Below are 18,384 nucleotides of genomic sequence, written 5' to 3'. Positions count from 1 at the left end.
CAAGCGTGGAAGCAGGCCACACGGCCAGAAGCTCTTGCAAGATGCTGAGGTTGTCAAGACCCTTCTACCCATAATACTTTGAAGGAGGCATTATCATTATCAGCCTATGTCAGAGGTAAGAAGTAAGGAGACAGGTAGCAGTAGCTAGGCTAAGAGGCAGCCCCCTATCTCCTGAGGAAGCGAGCTGGTCTCAGCCCACAGCCTCTGCCGTCACTGCATCCAAGGTTCCCGGGGTCTGAACATCATCAACACTCCCCAATTCTCAGTAGAAGGCATCTATTCTCCAGTCACTGTGATACAACAAACAAAAACAACAAACCCAGGTCTAGAAGTAGCAGTCCATACCAAGCTCCATCCTGACTGCATGGGGGCGCCAGAAGCTCAGGGTTGCCTGCTAGTTTCTCTATTCTGCTCCTCTCCTCAGTAAGTCACCCTGTGTGTTCCTGACTGAGCCCCAGGCCCAGGAGCCTAACCTTGGTCATGGTAATGTTGATGATTTGTGTGGTGCGCCGGCGAGCAGAGCGGGTCTTACGGCCAGAGTCGGGGAACGCATCTCCCAGGGAGTCCAGGCTGCTCTCTAAGGGGGCCTGGCCCCGAGCTGGAATGGGGGTGAAGTAGAGACTCTCCAGGGATTCCACCTTGGGGGGCAGTCGCTGGGAGATGGGTGAAGCTGGCTCTCCAGGGACACTGGTGCCATCTGGCTGGGTACGGGGCAGCTTGCTGTAGAGAAAGCAATCTCCTGAGATGCAGCTCCTGGGCTGGAAGGCAGTCTGTCTGTCCACTAGCCCCAAAGTGACTGTTTCTTACACTGACATGTAAATGTGGTAAGCATACTCTCACTGATATTTCCAAGATACTAAAAAGGAACCTTGACTGAGCCTTCTTAGTCCACTCTTGGCTGCTTCTAACCCTTTCATACTGGCAGCTCTCAGATCTCCACTTTAGCCCAAGCCCTGCTCTCCAGGCCAGCCATGAGCCTAGACCTCCACCAGATGCCACAACTGTTCCACAATTTTCACTCTAAACCCTCTCTCTACATGTTCTTTCTCATATATCTCCCAGTTTAGTGAGTAGTGATAGCTTCACAGGTCCCCAGCCATGAATGTGGGTATAGTTTGACCTCTTCTTCTACCCTCAATCAAAGTCGACATTCTAAGAAGCTCTCCCAGCTGCATACCTCTCCACAGATACTCCCTTCCCCCGTCAGCCTGAGCTCATCTCACCTACACTTAGACTGGGAGATGCTGCAGAGTGGTGACAAGCAAGGACTCAGCCAAGCTGCCAGGTTTAGCCTGAGCTCCATCAGTGTGGAAGCTTAGGCCAGTGACTGCCCCTCTACACCCCAGTCCGGCTAAGGAGACATGATGGGTGAATACAGCCTACCTAAGATGCTTGCTGGAGTGGGGGGAATAAAGTAGTCAGCACCCCAGCATGCAGTTAGTGCAGTGCTAACATTTGACAGAGCAGCAGCTGTACTTCCAACCTTGTCTTCTATGCGATCAGGAAACTAGATACAAAGCCAACCTTGCAGTCCTCAATTTCAGCACTTCTGAGGTCCACTGGTCTTTAGGATCAAATCCAGCCAGGCTCTGGGCTTTCAGGCCGACTTGGCCTCACAATACAGGCTGCTCCTCCACCCCTCCACATCTGTGCAATCTATCTAAGCTCATGAAAGAGCCTTTTCCAAGGCTTTCCTAGCTGCCCCACTTCCTTTTCACTTCTCTTGTCCCCTAAGCAGGCACCTGTCATCACACCAGGCCAGCACATACTTAGTGAGCAGGCACAGGCTAGAGAGGCATGTCTCCTGACCTAGCAACACTGCACGGGGTCCCCTCCTCCAAGCTCAGATCCAGGCTGTCGATACTTAAGTCCAGCTGGGGTTTCTGAGGCTCACGGCTCTTTAAAGCATCAGTTGCCACCTGGAATTTGCCCAAGTCTCGAAGCTGCTGGTCTGCATGGGCAACCTGAGAAATAAAGAGAAACCTAGGGTAGGGTTGGCCTTGGAGAGGAGGGCGTGGATTCCAGCAGTTCAGGGTGAGGCGTCTCTGTTAAAATAGGTGATTACCTGCGCCTCCAGGCTGCGCACCTGGGCACTAAGGTGGCGGCAGGCCTGTTCAGCCTCTTCGGTCTTCAGCCCTGCCTGCTGCAGTTCGCGGCCCAGACGTTCCGCTTCAGTCCGAAGCTCCTTGTTCTCCTTCTGCAGCTTCTCCAGGTCTCGAACCTGCTCCTGCAGCTCTTGGTTCTGCTGCTTCTTGGCATCATAATGGATCTTGGCTTTCTCCATCTGTAGCTTGTAATGCTCAGCCGCCTGCTCCTTCTGGCTCAGCTGGGCCTGTAGCTCGTTTAGCTGGGTCTGGAGGCGCTGGACCTCCTGCTGGCTCTCACCTCCCTGAGCCTGGAAAGCCTGAGAAGTCAATCAAGAAAGGTGGCTCTGGTTACTCCATCCACATGCACGCAGTCTCCACAGGCATCTCAGGTCCTTCATGAATATATTGTCTCAGGACACCTAGGATCCCTCAGCCCAGCAAACACATTCCTACAAAACAATTACATTCTCCCTCCCAGGCCCTCCTGTGGACACTTTGCTGACAACCAGCTGGCTTTAATACTTCTCCCAGGTCTGCCTGCCATCTATGAGGCCAGGAACCAAGTATCTCACTCCCTGACCATGTACACTTTCTCCCAATGGAACAGAAAATGGTCTCCAGAAAACATCTGACGAGGGAGTCCCCTCTGTATGCTGTGAATACCATTGGTTAATAAAGAAAATGTCTTAGGCCTGTGATAGGGTAGAGTAAAGCTAAGTGGGGAAAACTAAACTGAATGCTGGGAGAAAGGAGGCGGAGTCAAGGAGAAGCCATGGTTCCGCCAACAGAGACAGATATGCTGAAACCTTGCTGGTAGGCCACGAGCCTCATGGTAAAATATAATAATTGAGATGGGGTAATTCTAGATGTAAGAGCTAGTTAGCAATACACTTAAGTAATGGGCCAAGCAGTGATTTAATTAATACAGTTTCTGTGTGGTTATTTTGGGAGCCTGGGCAGCCAGGAAACAAACAAGCGGTTTCCTTACTAGAAGCACCCTGGTGTAGAGCACACTGAGAGACAACTGCATGTGCACATCAATGACAGGAACTTGCTTCTCCAAACCACTCTGAAGAATAACTTTTTTCCTTGTCTTAGAGATGAAGAGTTCAGAGATTTAGGTAAACTGATCAAGGTCAGACTGAACTCCCTAGTCCAAATCCTGTGAGGGCTCATTATGATTACCAGCACTGCCTCCTGTGGGCACAGCTGACTCTGTTACCTGCAACAGCAGCTTGATTTGCTATAGGTACTAGGGGGAGCATATTCCCACCCATGCCTCTGTACCTGTTAGCTCCTAACAACCCCGACAAAGCAACACAGCATGCCTGCTTATTGTTCATGACAAATTGTGGGCACAGAAGCTAAACAGGAAAAATGAAACTCAGAACACCTCATCCTGGGACCCACCATGTACCATACAAGTCCCAAAGGCACTGGTGCCCGCCCAGTCCTTTGTCTGCTTAGAGCTACGAAAAGCAAACACTAGAACAAATAAGGTAACACAATTAAAAGCACTAATAGTATAATTGCTGTGGCCATTATGGCACAAACCTAGTAATCCCACTACTATGGACTGCATAAGACCCTGTCTCTCCCCCAACTCCAAAAAATTTAAAATGAAGAACAGAAATGCATTATAAGAATGAGTACTGTTCACTCAGGAGGATCTCTGTGAGTTCAAGGCTAGCCTGGTCTACAGAGTGAGTTCCAGGACAGAGAAACCCTGTCTTCAAAAACCAACAAAAAAAAAGGCAGGGCGGGGGTACAAAAAAATGAGAGAATGAGTATTGTTGACATACTCAGTCCTTGAAGCCAAACTACTAAGGACTTTCTGAGACAGTGGAATTTCTTCTAGTCTCGCTGTCTGGTAGTCGTTAGCCACATACCTACTGACTGGGAAAAAGCGGCTAGGGTAACCAAAGTACCAAATCACAAAAGCAAGGCTCACTATGTAACCCAAGCATGATTTCTTTTTAATCTAATAGAAAAGCATATGGGGCTCTAATGGAGAGAAGGCTTTTCTGTGAGAGTTCCCAGAAGGCAAAGGCAAGGTTTCTGAGATTCAGGATGGCTTCCTGGGCAATCCCCAGGGTGCTTCTGCTCTGGCTCCACACCACCATAGCCCAAGAGCTTAGGGAAGATGCTCTTCTACCACCCTGTCCCACCTGGAGCTTCTGTTGCTGCGCCTTGTGGGTTTGATCATACTCTGCCAACTTCTTACTCAGTTCTTCCACCTGAGAGGAGAAAAGAGAACAGACAGGACTGAACTCCCTGACTGTAATTGCTATCTTGGTACTCGGCCACATCTGCATCAACCAAAACGCAAGCAGCTGGGCACAACATATATGAGAGATTTGATCATCAAAGGTGGGAAAACCCACCCTAAATCTGGGCCACGCTTTATGGTCGCAGCCCCCATAAAAAGACATAGAAGGAAGCTTTTGCTCTTGCCTTCTCGCCCTCACTCTGGTTATAGATGTGCACGACCAGTCTAAGGGTTTAGTTGGCGAGGCCAGCAGCACCTTTACAGCTTTACCTCAAGGGCAGAATCTTTCTCCAGCCCCGGGTCATAACTCAGAAGGGATCTTTTTTTTTTTTTTTTTTTTTTTTTTTTTTTGGTTTTTCGAGACAGGGTTTCTCTGTGGTTTTGGAGCCTGTCCTGGAACTAGCTCTGTAGACCAGGCTGGTCTCGAACTCACAGAGATCCGCCTGCCTCTGCCTCCCGAGTGCTGGGATTAAAGGCGTGCGCCACCACCGCCCGGCCCTCAGAAGGGATCTTGATCATCTGTCTCTTCCATAAAACATCACCCTGGTCCACTCTAGTGACATGCTGATTGGACTAAGTGAGGAGGGATTAGCAACTATTTTGGACTTATTGGTAACTCATATGGGCATCAGAGGATGGGGAATAAATCCAACCAAAATTTAAGGGCCTTATACTGCAGTGAAATTCTTAGAGTCCAGTGGTGGGCCATGCAGGGATAGTCCTTTTATGGTAAAGAATAAGTTATTGCACCTGGCCCCTCCCACCATCAAGACAGCAACAAAAACATTTGGTGAGCCCAGCACATTGCTCCCTTGGGTGCATCACTCCTGCCCAAACACCAGTGACTTGGAAAGCTGCTAGCTTCGAGTGGGGCCTGGAACAGGAGAAGTCTCTTCAACAGGCCCAGGACCATATGATCCAGTAGAGCCAGCAGCACTCACGGTGTCAGTGGCAGACAGGGATGCTGCCTGAACATATGGGAATCACTGAGGATTCACTGACCTCTGGGATATTGCAGACAAGTACTCTCCCTTTGAGATAGCTCTTGGTCTGCTATTGGACCTCAGTGGAAACTGAGCATAGGACTTGAGTTGTGCATCATGAGTTGGGTTATTATCTCACCCACCAAGTAATAAAGTAAGATGTGTCCAGCAGCAACTCATTATCAATCCTGCAGGCAAGTTCATCTGTCCTGCTGCCAAGACACTCCTTTGTTGTAACAACCTACTTCTTAGGGACTCCAGTACAGGTCAAAGACCAGCTGAAACATCCAGCCTGATGAACTGAATAACTACCAAATTCTTTGCCCTTCCACGAGGGAACAGCCACTGCTGAACTAGCTAGGCACAGTCTGTAACTACTCTTTAATCTCCTTTTGATACAAACTCATTCTGTCAGTTCTTTCCCTCTAGAAACCCCTGACTAAAACACCAGATGTCAAGACTAACCCATGGATCTCCCCAGATCATTATCCTCAGGCCCTCTTTGCGACTTCTACAAGTTAACCGCCTGCTGCCCAAAGGCTGTCAGAGACTGAGGTGCCCCAAACAGGTGTTGCCAGGGCCACCTGCCTAAACCCATTCTATCTCTTCAGAGTCCCTATCTTTCCACATCCCTACCGTGTGCTATTCCCCGAGCCTGACCTAGAAAGATTGGTGGCAAGAACACAGCACTTAGGGGTGAGAGAAATGATGACTAAGGAGCTACGAGCAGTTTCAGTTCATGCAGCAGACCCAGGTTTGGTTTCCAAGTTGCCACATGCCAGCTCATAACCATCTCCAGTTCCAGGAGATGACACCTTCTTCTGGTCCCTGTAGGCACCAAGCATGCACATAACACACACACACACACACACAAACATTCATACACATAGGATAAAAATAAACAGAAAAACCAGGACACCTACTGTGGTGCTCTGACAAACACTGTCAAAGTCCACCCATTCCTCCTTCCTCCCAAAAATTTGCCAAAGCAAGTTCCCAGACCTCTTTCCAATCTCCAAGGGCTGTTAGATGCTAGCAGCATGGTGGCTGTGGTTAGCAGGGGGAGAATAGAATGCTGGAAGACAAGAACAAGGGCAGCACACACACCCCAGCTCCCAACTATCACAAAGAGGAAGAGCAACGGGGGTAAGGAGATAAAGAGGGATCGTAACAGCCACAAGCACCCCTGCTTCCTCCAGGCATTCTGAGAGCTTAGGCATGAACAGGCAGCAGAGGAAGAAGCAAAAGCCTCCATTGCAAACTGCTTGCTTTCCAGTTTGATTGTCCCATTTCCTTAGAATGTCTGTAGTGACTGGGATGGGGAGTGGAGGAAGTGTTCTCACTAAATACAGCTCTCCAGCCTACTAACAAGGGAAGAGAGCAGACAGAGCACATGGCTCACCTAGGGAAGACCCCTTCTCCTTTCAATTTTAGTTTCCTGTTCCAGAAAGCTCTATGTGAGTGAGGCTCTGGGACGAGGCACCAGAGAATACTGGGTGAGTATTCTAAGCTCATCGCGTTCCCTTGCTTCCAAGGGCCACTTCATACATCACCTTCACACCCTGGGAAAATTCACACTCTGTGGGGAAGAAGGACAATAATCTAAACAAGGCATAGAAACCTCTTCTTCCTCTTGGCTCAGAATCCTTAACTCAAAACAGGACTTTGGGAGTTTTTGGAATCACAAGAATTGACTCTGTCACCAGTGCAGGCCTGGAAAAGATGAAGCTCTGCTACCCCTTGTCTCTGGCAGGTGAAAGAAAGTGCAGAAGGGAAGAGGCCGACCTGGCTGGGTAGGATGAGGCCCAAGAGAGGACCTGTAACACTGTCCTCCTGGGCAGCCTGGGCCTGGACTCCATGGCTTGGCCCCGCCCCTTTCACAAACAGTTCACAACAGGAGCTGGCGGAGCAAGCTGCAGCCGGGGCCATGCACCAAGACTGGTCACCGCTTAAGCAGCCAGCATCTATCGAGAACCCCAGGCATTACCTGCTTAGTCTGCTCTCTCTGAAATACCTCTAGCTGCTCCACCTGTGCATGGGGAGAAGCAATGGAGACAGTGAGATGGGGCCACTGCCAGACTGACCTCAATGGGCTCTGATACTTTTCTCAGAGACTATACAGAGAGAGGAAGAGAGAGAGAAAGGGGAGGGGGGAGGGAGGGAAGGAGGGAGGGAAGAAGGAGAGGAATGGAGGGAAGGAGGGAGGGAGGGAGGGAGGGAGGGAGGGAGGGAGGGAGGGAGAGAAGCCAGTTGGAGCTAGGTTTTCACAACACTAGGGAGGAGAAGGCAGGAAGATCAAGCGCTCAACTATGTTGTGAATTGAGACTAGCCGGGTTACATCAGACCCTGTTTTAAAACACCAAACAGTCAGTTTGCCTGCTTCAACTTGACTCTTCAGAATCAGCTTTCAAGGAAAAGGAGGCCATAGATATTTTCCGTATTTGGGGGAGGGGGGGCTGTGGGAGTTCAAACAGGGTCTGACTATGTAACCCAAAGTGGCCTCAAATTCAGTCCTCCAGCTGACAGGTGCACACCAGCACAGGCCAGCACGAACATTCTCTGTAGGACAGACTTTGCAGTCTGTCTGTCACTGCCCTTCCCTGCTACTGCAGTCCAGAGGTGGGGGGGGGGGGGTACAGCACACAGAGGACACTGCACGACACCTTACCTGGGCAGTGAGTTTCTGCCTCTCTTCTTGGAATCTCTGCCTTTCCTCTAGGACCTTCACCTTGGCACCTTCGTACTTGGCAGTCATGGCCTCCAGTTCCCGGGTAGTACTCTGTGCTTCTTGCCGCACTTCAGCCAGATGGGTCTCAGCATCAGTACGCACAGCTGCCAGCTCCTGGACATACCTCTCCCGGGCTTGATCTAGCTCCACTTCCAGAAACTGCCGGCCAAGGTTGGCCCGCTCTCCCAGCCCCCGGTTCTCCTCTGCCAACAGGCCATGAGCCTTCTTCAGCACGCTCAGCTGTTCTGCATAGCTGGCCTTCTCTGCCCGCAGCTGCTGGGTTGTTCGCTCCTGCTCAACCACCTTCTGCCGCAAAGGCCCTAGCTCTCCGAGCTCCCTTTGTGCCCGTATTAGCTCTGCCCGAAGCCCACCAGCTGCCTGTTTGCTCTGCTCTATCTCCTCCCGATGGCGCTTCTCGGCAGCTGCCTGCTCCGCTTGCAGCTGCTGACAAAGGTGCTTGGCAGGAAGCAGCTCGCTTACAAGGGCCTGTGTGTTAGTGTGCTCCAGCTGCAGGGCAGAGAGCGCTTGCTCCTTTTGGAAGAACTTCTCCTGCCAGGCCTTCAACTCCTGGCCCAGCTCCTCCGCTCGCTCTGCCTGTAAGGCTAGCTCTTGCCGCAAGTTCTCTGAAATGACGCGCTGTTTCTCTCCCTCCTCCCGGAGGCTCTGGACCTCCTCTCGTAGAGCTGAGCTGCGTTCCGCTGCTCTGGCACTACTGCTGGCTGTTTCCACCTGAAGCAGGCGCAGCCTCTCCTCTAGCTTCTGGCTCTTTTCTGATTCTGCGACAACCAGGCGCTTCAGCTCCTTGCTCTCCCCCTCTTTCTCTAGGACTTGGCGGTTCAGGATGGACACCTCTTCTTCTAAGCTGCTGATAAGACTGCTTTTTCTCTCTGCCTCCTGCTGGCCACGGGCCACTTGGGCCTTCCACTCTTCCTCGGCTTTGCTATGGTCCTGGGCTTTGGCCCGGAGGGCTGTCAACTCTCTCTGAGCTGAAGCTGAGGCGGCTTGACTGTGCCCTAGCTCCCGAGCCGTCTCCTGTAACTGGCCCTGCAGTGTCTCCAGGGCTTTGTCCTGCTCAGCCCGGGAAGCGCGCTCAGACTCCAGGCTGTGTGTCAGGCCTTCGACCTGCTGCTGCTGCTGCTGGCACTGCTGCTCCAGCTTGCTGACCTCTGCCCGAAGTGCCTCTAACGTGGGGCCTGGTACCTCTGTCTTCCCGGCTGTCTCCAACTGGGTTCCTGGGCCAGAAGCGTCTTCTCCCCCAGTACTCCCTTTCAGTTGTTCCAAAGTCTGCTGAAGCTCCTTCAGCTCTGTTCTTTGAGCTGCCTCTTGCCCACGAAGCTTGGCAAGCTCCTGGTCTTTGTCTTCCTTTTCCTTCAGGGCATGGGCCAGGGCTTCTTGCAGGGCAGCGAACTCCACACGCTGCTCATTGAGGGTATTCTGCAGCCGCATCTCAATCTCTGCCTTGGCTGCCTTCTCCTGAGCCAGGTCTGCCTGGGCCTGGTCCCACTCCTGGGTCAGCCGTGCTACCTCCCTCTCCTGCTGCCCATGCTCCTCTTGCTGCTGCCCCTGACTCTTCATCAGTGCTGCCCTCAGCTTCTCCACTTCCCTGCCCATCTGCTCAGCCTCACGCTCCAGAGCCTTTAGTGTGGCTTGTGTCCTGGAGAATGGCCGCCCCTGCTGTTCTTCTAGCCAGTAAGGCTCTCTGTTTCCGGCCCCCGGGGGCTCTTTGAGTAACTCAAGTGAGGCCATTTCCTGCTGCTCACCTGCCTTGACCAACAAGGTCTTCAGGCAGGCCACCTCCTTGTTCGTGGCAGCCAACTTCTCCTGCAGAGTTGAGAGATCATCTGCCAGCTTCTGGGCCCTGACTTCTTTCTCCTGAACCTGCTGGAGAACTCTGGCCAGGTTGGCATGAAGCTGGGCTAGATGACTCTGCTGCTGGCCCTCGCTGTGGCTCTCCACGGCCTCCTCCTGTGCCTCCTGGCCAGCCTTCTCACCATCCCCCTTCAAAGCCCTCAGTTGTTCCTGGAACAGGGCACTGTATTTTGCTTCCTCTTGCTGTCTGGCTTCAAACTGCTTCTGCCAGCCGTCAACCTCCCTGATGAGCTGTTGGCTGTCACTCTCAGCTCTGTGCTGGGAGGCTGTGGCCTCTGCCAGCTCATGCCGCAAGGCTTCTATCTCTGCCTGATGAGTCTCCTCCAGCTGCTGGAGCCTGGCCTCCAGCCCCTTTCGCTCGGCCTTCTCCTGTTCTGTCTCCTTCTGTTCCTGCTCACGCTGCTCCCTCAGGCTTCGGGACTCTGCCTCCATCTCAGCAATGCAGCGCTGCTGCTTCTCCAGGGCCTCTGCAGCCCTGCACTTCTGCTCTTCCAGGCTGCCCCTGGTGATCTTCAAAGTCTCCTCGAGGGCCTGGAACTGCTCCTGGAGCTGGGCCTTCTCCTGGATCACCTTTTCTCGCTCAGTCACTCTTTGCTGCTCAGCCTTCAGCTGGGCCTCCAGCTCTGTCACGTGAGCGTGGGCCTGACGCTGTTCCTGGTGGGCAGCTTCTATGCAGGCCTGGAGTTCTCCTAGCTTTTGACTCAGCTCTGCCTTTTCTTGCTGGACCTGTGTGGCTGAGGTCTGTGCACTGTCCCTAGCTTCATTGGCAGCTTCAAGTTGCTGCTGCAGGCTCTCTAGCTTGGCAGTTTTCTCCTTCTCCAATGTTTCCAGCTGCTGGCGAGCTGCATCCCGTTCCCTTAGAGAGGCCTCTTGAGCCTCGGCCACAGTGGCCAGTTGTTGGGCGTGATCCCGCCTGGCTGCCTCCTGCTCCTTGGCTGCTTCCTGCAATTGCTGCTCCTTCAGCTTCAGGCTGCTGCTCAGCTGCTCCACCTGCTGGCGGAGGCTCTGGGCGACCTGTTCCTGCTCTCGCAAGGTCTGTACCATCTGAGACTGTTCCTTTTTCGCCTGTTCTTTCAGGCTGGTCAGTTCTTGTTCCTGCTGTTGCTGCAGGGAGGTCACCTGGGCAGTTAGCTGAGCCCCTTGAGCCTGGGAGGCCTGCTCCAGCTCCTCCTTGGCCTGGCTGAGGCTGGAGATGGAGCTCTGCAGGTCTGCAATCAAGCTGGCCAGTTGCTGCTTTTCTTCTTCAAAGTGGCCCCGCTCAGCAAGCAGCTGGGCTTCCTGTTGGCCTCGTTCACACTCCAGTGTCTCTATGCGGGCTTGGAGCTGGGTGTTGTCTGCAGCAAGTTTGGCTGTCTCTTGCTTCAGAGTTTCCAGCTGTTAGGATAGAGACAAATGGGGATCAAGAGAACACCAAGAACCAAACCCATCAAATTGCCTGGCCGATTCTGTCTATTCCTACCTGTAAGGCGTCACCCAGCACCTCACCCTTCTCCTGGGCTGGGCTCTCCCACAGCTGAGCTGCTCGTTCTTCCAGCTGGGAAAGCTTTCCCTGAAGTATCTCATTCTTCTCCTCAAGGTATTTCTGGGAGTAAACAAGAGACCCATGTGAACAGAGGACAGAGTAGTCAGCTGACCACCACACAAGCCCTCACCTCACCTAATCTCCCCTTGCCTTGGCTCAGGAGAACATCTCTCAGAAACCATGAGTCTGAGCTGGGAACGATGGCTCCCCAAAACTCAAAAGACTGAGACATGAGGAACAAGAATTGAAAGACCAACCTGGGCTCCAAGACCCTGTCTCAAAAATATCATCAACAAAAAAGAAACCATGGGTCTGGACTTTATGGGATCCTGACTTTTTACTCCTAATTCCATGGATGAATTAAGACAAAAATATGCAAAGCTTACGTTCAGTCTCCTCGTTACATAGCCTCCCTCAGGCAAGCCTTGACTCACATATACCCAGATGCTTAAAGAATGGCCTGGGCACCATCTGACCCAGCCCACATCGACCTCCCCTCAATTGTGGGCACAAGGCAACGTGATGGATATGCCACTCAACTGCTAATCCACCCACCAGTCTGGGAGGGAGCTGTTACTGTCTCCGTCATAAAAGAAGCTCCTGCTTCCCAGATTCTAAGTGCTATGCCCGAGAGCTACACCATCAGCAAGTGGCAGAACTGGGTTCTTAGAGGCAGCAGCAGCATGGATTGGGCATCCCTAGCCTGAAATCTCAAATCCAAAACTTTCTGAGCTCCAATAAGATACTGAAAAAGTTCTGGATTTTGTAAGTGCACTATGGGAGAAGCCTGTAACTCTGGCACACAGGAGCCAGACGGGAAGACTGAGTCCAAAGACAGTTTGGGCTACAGAGCTAGGCTGCTGTAAAATTAAATCAAATCACTCTTATTTTAGAGTGATTTAGGTTCTGGATTAAGGGACAAGTAACTTATAATGTCTAGGCAAACATTCCAAAATGAGAAAACCTATCTCTGATACACTCATGATATCAAGCATTTCAGCAAAGAATACCGGACCAGAATTCATAACGAGTCACCCTTTCATCTCACAAATAGTTAGCAGGGTATCATTTCCCTTACAGATTGTTTAACTTTTCCAAAACCCATACTCTGCACCTCACAGAGTTCACAGGTAATACTATACTCAACCTATCACAACACACTGCTAAACTTTGACGAGTCAACTCATCACTCCAGGACTCAGCAAAGTTATGAATTTTATGTATAAAGTTGTGGCCAGCTCCCCGGCCAGGGGTTACCTTATCCTGGAGGGCTGTGCTGAGCTCATTTTCCAGATGAGCCTGCTTCTCTGCCCACTCCTGAGAAGCCTTGCTGTGCTCCTCCATCAGGTCGTCATATGCACCCTGCAGCTGACGCAAGTGGCTGGCAGACTCTCGCAACTGAGACATGAACAGTGAAAGCTGGCACCCCTCTCCAACTGTGACTCGAAGCCCAGGCCCTGGGGCCCCTAAAGATCCTTCCCCCACCCCCAACCCAATCACAGCCAATTAGATCTCTCATTCAGGACCACACATCAATATTTAGGGCTCCTGAGCACCCTTGCAGGAGCCAATAACAAGCAAAGTGACTAAGCATGCAGATAGATTTCGGGAAGGACTAATGAAGATTCAGGACAGTCTTCTCAACCTGATGTGGGAGGTCCTTCTGTCTGTGTGTTGCTTTTATTGGTTACTGAATAAAGAACTGCTTTGAGCACATGGCAGGGAAGAACAGAACTTAGGTAGGCTGGGAAAGCTAGGGTGTAGGCTGGGGAGAAGGGCGGAGTCAGAGAGAAGTCATGGAGCCGCCAGAGACAGACGCCAATAAGCCACAGCCACGTGGCGAAACACAGATTACTAGAAATGGGTTAAATTAAGAAAAGTGTTAGCCAATAAGAAGCTAGAGCTAATGAGCTAAGCAATGTTTTAAATAACATAGTTTGTGTGATTATTTCAGGGCTGAGCAGCTGGGAAAGACCAAGCGGCCTCTCTCCTTGCAACATCAACCTTCTTGGGGAAGCTTCTGACCACCTCAGCCCTGAGGGGCCTCTAAGTAGCCCTACTCACTTTAAAGGAAAGGTCCCCATTTTCCTCAGAAAGCTGGCTAATCTTTCGATCCATCTGGTTCTTCTCTGTCTTCAGGTTCTGATACCGCTTCAAAGTCTCATGCAGTCGCACGGTAAGGCTGCCAGAAGAAGAACAATCAGAACACTGGGGCCCTAACTGGGCCAGCAGGGACTGGAAGCTGGAAGGAAGGCAGGGAGAGTCGTACCTCTCATTCTTGCCACGGAGCTCCTCAAGCTCTCCAGACTCCTGCGAGCTGGCTGCCTGCTTCTCATTCAGCAGAGCCAGGTGGTCAATACGGTGCTGCATCATGGCTATCTGTGCATCTGCCCAGGGCAGGAGCGAAGGTGAGAGTCAGCAAGAACCAGGGGACAGGAAAAGAGCAAAGAAGGCACACAGTATCCATTCCTCAGAAAAGGGACATGGTGCAGAAACAGAACAGGCTTCAGCAGAAGGGACAGGATGGTGGGCTTCCCTGGGCGCAAACCCAGTGCTCTCCATCACCAGCACTTGGTCAGGTACCCACCCTTCTCAGTGAGCAGCTTCAGGCTCTCAGACAGCTCCAGCTCCAGCTCATCCCTGTTCTTCCTCTCATCTGCCAGCTGTTTCTTCAGCCGTCTCATCTGGAACTGTGGGGTCTGTAGGATGTCGCCCATAGGGGAGGATGGAGAACCTGAGAGGAAGCTAAGGAAAGAGATGGCAAAGATAACAGGGTAAGAGCCTAACAGATGAAGTAAGCAGCAGCAGCTAGGGACGGACAGCACCGGTGACCACAGTCAACACTGGTTTGGAAGGCCAATGTGCCTGGGTTCTATCTGCCAAGCTATCTCATGTGAGCAGGAGGCAGCCAGCTTGCAGAACATGACTGGAAAAACTTTTCTTCTCCCTTCTCCAAGTCTTCATTTCTTGGCTGAAGAACTGGAGACATGTATTTTGAAAGGAAGAAGTTTCCACAAACAGGAAACTGCCTTTTTTTCTTTTTTCTTTCTTTCATTCGTTCTTTCATTCATTTATTGTTTTCTTGTTTTTCGAGACAGGGTTTAACTGTGTAGCTATGGCTGACCTGGAACTCACTCTGTAGACCAGGCTAGCCTCAAACTCAGAGAGATCTGCTTGTGTCACTGCCCAGCAGGAAACTGCTTTTGAGGGAGGACTAGCTCCCAACAGATCCCAAATAAACAGCACCCTCGAAGTCTTTCCTAATGGTATGAAGGACTGGCTAACAGCTTAGCCTCCAGGATCCACGGACTGACTGCATGGCTGTGGAGACACCATGCCAGGAAGTGGCCCAGGACATACTTGTTCTCACTGGAAGATGAGGCGATCCTCTGAAGTTCTAAGAAACGAATCTTCTTCTTGGCCTGGTGGCTGGGTGGAGAAAGCTCTTCAGAGACAGTACTGGAATATTTGTAAGGAACTAGGGGTAAGAAACAGACAAACAAACCAAGGAGAGTTAGTAAGGGGGTGAACAGATTTTCACTTTCACATAACAGGGGACCACTACCTTAATAGGTATGAATCTGTAGGCACATAAACTCAAGAGGCAATTACTAGGCAAAACCAGACCCACAAGGTCAAGGTCTTTAACTAAAAATAAGTTCAGGGCTTCCACTTTCTCAGAGTAGAGTACTCAAAAGAGCATGGTGGAGTGAGGACATTCCTCTCACACTCAGGAACTGGAACAAGTCCTCATGTCAGCTCTGCAGAGGCATCATGACAGCCCAGCACCCATCTGCCCACAGACCTAACAGCCTGCATCGATGCAGCCAGCCTCTGGGGATACTTCCACACCTGCTTTATATCACCAAGGTACAAAATACTCTCTTCTCTTGGTTCCCATGACCGCTTTCTTCAGCTCTCACCACCTCTAGTCCTTCCTCTTCTTCCTCCCAGACATGGGAGAGGGCGTCTCTGCTCTGTCCACCTGCAGCTTCCATGGCCGACAAGCTGACCTGAAGACTTGCATCTGAGAGAGCTTTCTTACATTCTAGACTCCCATTCTCAACAGCTCCACCCCATGGACATGAATGTGAAGAATCCCACCCAAGTTCGACAGCCAGAAGAGAATCTGCCCAGAACTAGAAGGCTCAGAGTCCTAGTAGCATGAGACATGAAGAACTCTCATTTGGGGAGATAACTGCCATATTTACACTTGGTCCCCTTCTCAGGCTTAACTGGTTTTTATATACCTGCCTCCCACCTAGAGCATGAGGGAAAACCTTTTATCTCCCACTTCTAAGCCAAGGAGATGGAGAGCTGGCTTAGCAGTTCAAGAAGACCCATCATCCATATGATAGCTTACAAGTCTGAGTTGTTAGCTCAGTTCCAGAGGACCCAACACCCTCCTCTGGCCTCTGCGGGCACCAGGCATACACATGGTATACAGACTTCTATGCAAGCAAACACGCATACATATAAAGATAAAGTAAGTAAAAAGCAAAACAGAATGATGTGAGAGGTGGGAGTCCGGATCACCCTGATGCAGATGAGATCACTGCAGTACAAGTGCCCTGCTGAACCGTCAGGCAGCAGGGAGCCACTTTAAATGATGCGGCTCAGAAATCACCTTCCGTCACACATGACACGCCTGAGTACCAACTCTGTGTCATGTGTGGGGTCAGACGATCCTACCAGTTCTCTGTTCAGAGAGAGGGAGTGGATCCTCACAAGTGGCCCTACTCACCTTTCTCCAAGAAATTCTCTAGGTCCTCAGTGAAGTTTAGTGAATCCTCATGATCCAGCATAAACTTCAGGATGACAGCTAACTCAGCCTGGGCCCAGGGAGAGAAAACAAACATCACTGTGGTGTTGAGGACACCTCAGAAGGAGCGTTCAGAACTTATTACAGCAGCGCTAAACCCCCAGGGCTTTCTGGATTTCCCCCCCCACCCCCCCACTCCCCCACCTCCCTCCCACCCCCCACCCCCCACCCCCGCCAAAGCTGAAACTCCAAGGCCTGTCCTACAACACGCTGGCTCTACTTGCTCTTCCCTCCCAGAGTGGGACGGCAAATACACCCATGGGGACACGTAAGAAAAGGAAATCACTTCTACATATTCTTCAAAACAGAGGACAATTAAAACCAGGCACATAAAAGGCCTCAGAAGTCAATCCTTTAAAAAATTAACAGCTGTATATAGGGATGAGATTACAGACTGTCATTTCCTTCTTCGTACTTCAACAGTTTCTACTTCTTGTTGTTTTAAACAATGATGGCTGTCATTACTACAAACAGTAACTTTTCAGACAATAGTAACTTTTATTTAAAGAGAAATGATCGGGCAAGGGAACTTCAGCTGGGCTGGCAAGTGGGAGGAAGGCACAGGAGCCTACCTGAATCCTATATTCAAACTGTTCCCAGTCCCGGGGACTTCTGGAGCTCATGGTGGAATTATACAGAAACAGCATTACCATCTAGAAGCCAGACAAAGAGGAGGCAGTCACTGAGTAGGCTGTATCTCTTCCTGGTGCTCCCACTCAAGAACCATTTTGAGGGCTCTGAGCTATTCTTTCAGAATTTCTATAATTAGCAGCCCCAAATCACCATCCTTAGTAGTCCCAGGAGGGGAGATGGCTCAGCAGTTAAGAGCACTGGCTCTTTTAGAAGACCCAGGTTCAATTCTTAGCAGCCACATGGCAGCTCACAGCTGTCTGTAACTCCAATTCCAGGGGATCTGATGCCCTCACACAGACATACATGCAGGCAAAACACCAATGTACATAAAATAAATACTTAAAAAAAAAAGCTGGGTGATGGTGGCGCACACCTATAATCCCAGCACTCGGGAGGCAGAGCCAGGTTGATCTCTGTGAGTTTGAGGCCAGCCTGGTCTACAAGAGCTGAGGACAGTTTCCAAAGCTACAGAGAAACCCTGTCTCGAAAAACCAAAAAGTCCCAGGGAACATCTTTTTTCAAATATAAATCCAAGGACTTGTCAGGCAGTGGTGGCTCATGCTTTTAATCCCAGAACTCCAGAGGCAGAGGCAGGCGGATCTCTGAGTTTGATGCCAGTATGGTCTACAGAGTGAGTTACAGGGCAGCCAGGGCTACACAAAGGAAACTCTGTCTCAAAATACCAAAAATACTACTACTACTACTACTAATAAAATAAACAAATCCAAGGGCTTGATGCTTATGCTGCAAAAAAGACAGGTGTCAGGATTTCTACACAGCTGAATTCCTGGACTTGTGGAGTCATGAACATAAAATTTTAGACACCACCTTCTATAGACCAACACCCAGCAGAGGAAATCAAGTTAATTGAGCCTGAAAAAAAACTATGATGATCAGTGAGCAAGAACTGGTTCCTGCACATCTCCATTGTGGGCCTCAGTGTTGGTCAAGTAAACTTCTTTATCAAAAGATCAATGGGCTCCCAGAATCCTTGGACAAAAATGGCCTCTGGCTCAGTCAAATGACTGGCCTTGCCTCCAGGTTTAAAGAACCCCATAAAGAAAACACTCAGCACCCTTCATTCAGGTTCAGAAAAAGCCTGGTAGGGCCGGGCGATGGTGGCGCATCGCCTTTAATCCCAGCACTGGGGAGGCAGAGGCAGGCAGATCTCTGTGAGTTCGAGACCAGCATGGTCTACAGAGCTAGTTCCAGGACAGGCTCCAAAGCCACAGGGAAACCCTGTCTCGAAAAACCAAAAAAAAAAAAAAAAAAAGAAAAGAAAAGAAAAGAAAAGAAAAGAAAAAGCCTGGTAGGTTTCTCAGGTCCCTGCCACCCAACTCTGATCTCCCACAAGTACCTTGGCCAATTCCATCTCAGACCCTTCCATCACTTTCTGCACAGACACCAGGCATTGTGTAGATGAGGGATGCTTCCAATTTTCTGCAATGACAACCACATAGCAAACACTGAA

At 50.7% G+C, this 18,384-nt stretch overlaps 1 protein-coding gene across 8 annotated transcripts in view; it reads right to left on the bottom strand.

The window, feature by feature from the left end:
* The window catches only part of Numa1 (nuclear mitotic apparatus protein 1), an 81,161-nt gene that overhangs the window by 2,792 nt on the left and 59,985 nt on the right, over positions 1-18,384 (bottom strand). For 5 of the 8 annotated variants that reach the window (XM_075971655.1, XM_075971657.1, XM_075971658.1 and 2 more), the window contains exons 5-19: positions 18,271-18,353; positions 16,853-16,933; positions 16,203-16,290; positions 14,819-14,936; positions 14,046-14,203; positions 13,728-13,845; positions 13,523-13,640; positions 12,716-12,856; positions 11,396-11,518; positions 8,008-11,310; positions 7,327-7,368; positions 4,256-4,324; positions 2,066-2,404; positions 1,810-1,964; positions 474-720 (exon numbers count right to left, since the gene is read on the bottom strand). In XM_075971655.1, coding sequence (XP_075827770.1) covers positions 474-720; positions 1,810-1,964; positions 2,066-2,404; positions 4,256-4,324; positions 7,327-7,368; positions 8,008-11,310; positions 11,396-11,518; positions 12,716-12,856; positions 13,523-13,640; positions 13,728-13,845; positions 14,046-14,203; positions 14,819-14,936; positions 16,203-16,290; positions 16,853-16,933; positions 18,271-18,353 — 5,183 coding nt within the window. The remainder of the gene's footprint in view (positions 1-473; positions 721-1,809; positions 1,965-2,065; positions 2,405-4,255; positions 4,325-7,326; positions 7,369-8,007; positions 11,311-11,395; positions 11,519-12,715; positions 12,857-13,522; positions 13,641-13,727; positions 13,846-14,045; positions 14,204-14,818; positions 14,937-16,202; positions 16,291-16,852; positions 16,934-18,270; positions 18,354-18,384) is intronic. The other 3 variants (XM_075971660.1, XM_075971662.1, XM_075971663.1) reach the window with 1 other exon arrangement.

This window comes from Microtus pennsylvanicus, chromosome 5 (assembly GCF_037038515.1).
Source record: "Microtus pennsylvanicus isolate mMicPen1 chromosome 5, mMicPen1.hap1, whole genome shotgun sequence".
NCBI classification, from domain to species: domain Eukaryota; kingdom Metazoa; phylum Chordata; class Mammalia; order Rodentia; family Cricetidae; genus Microtus; species Microtus pennsylvanicus.
This window is presented reverse-complemented; position numbering and strand designations above follow the sequence as displayed.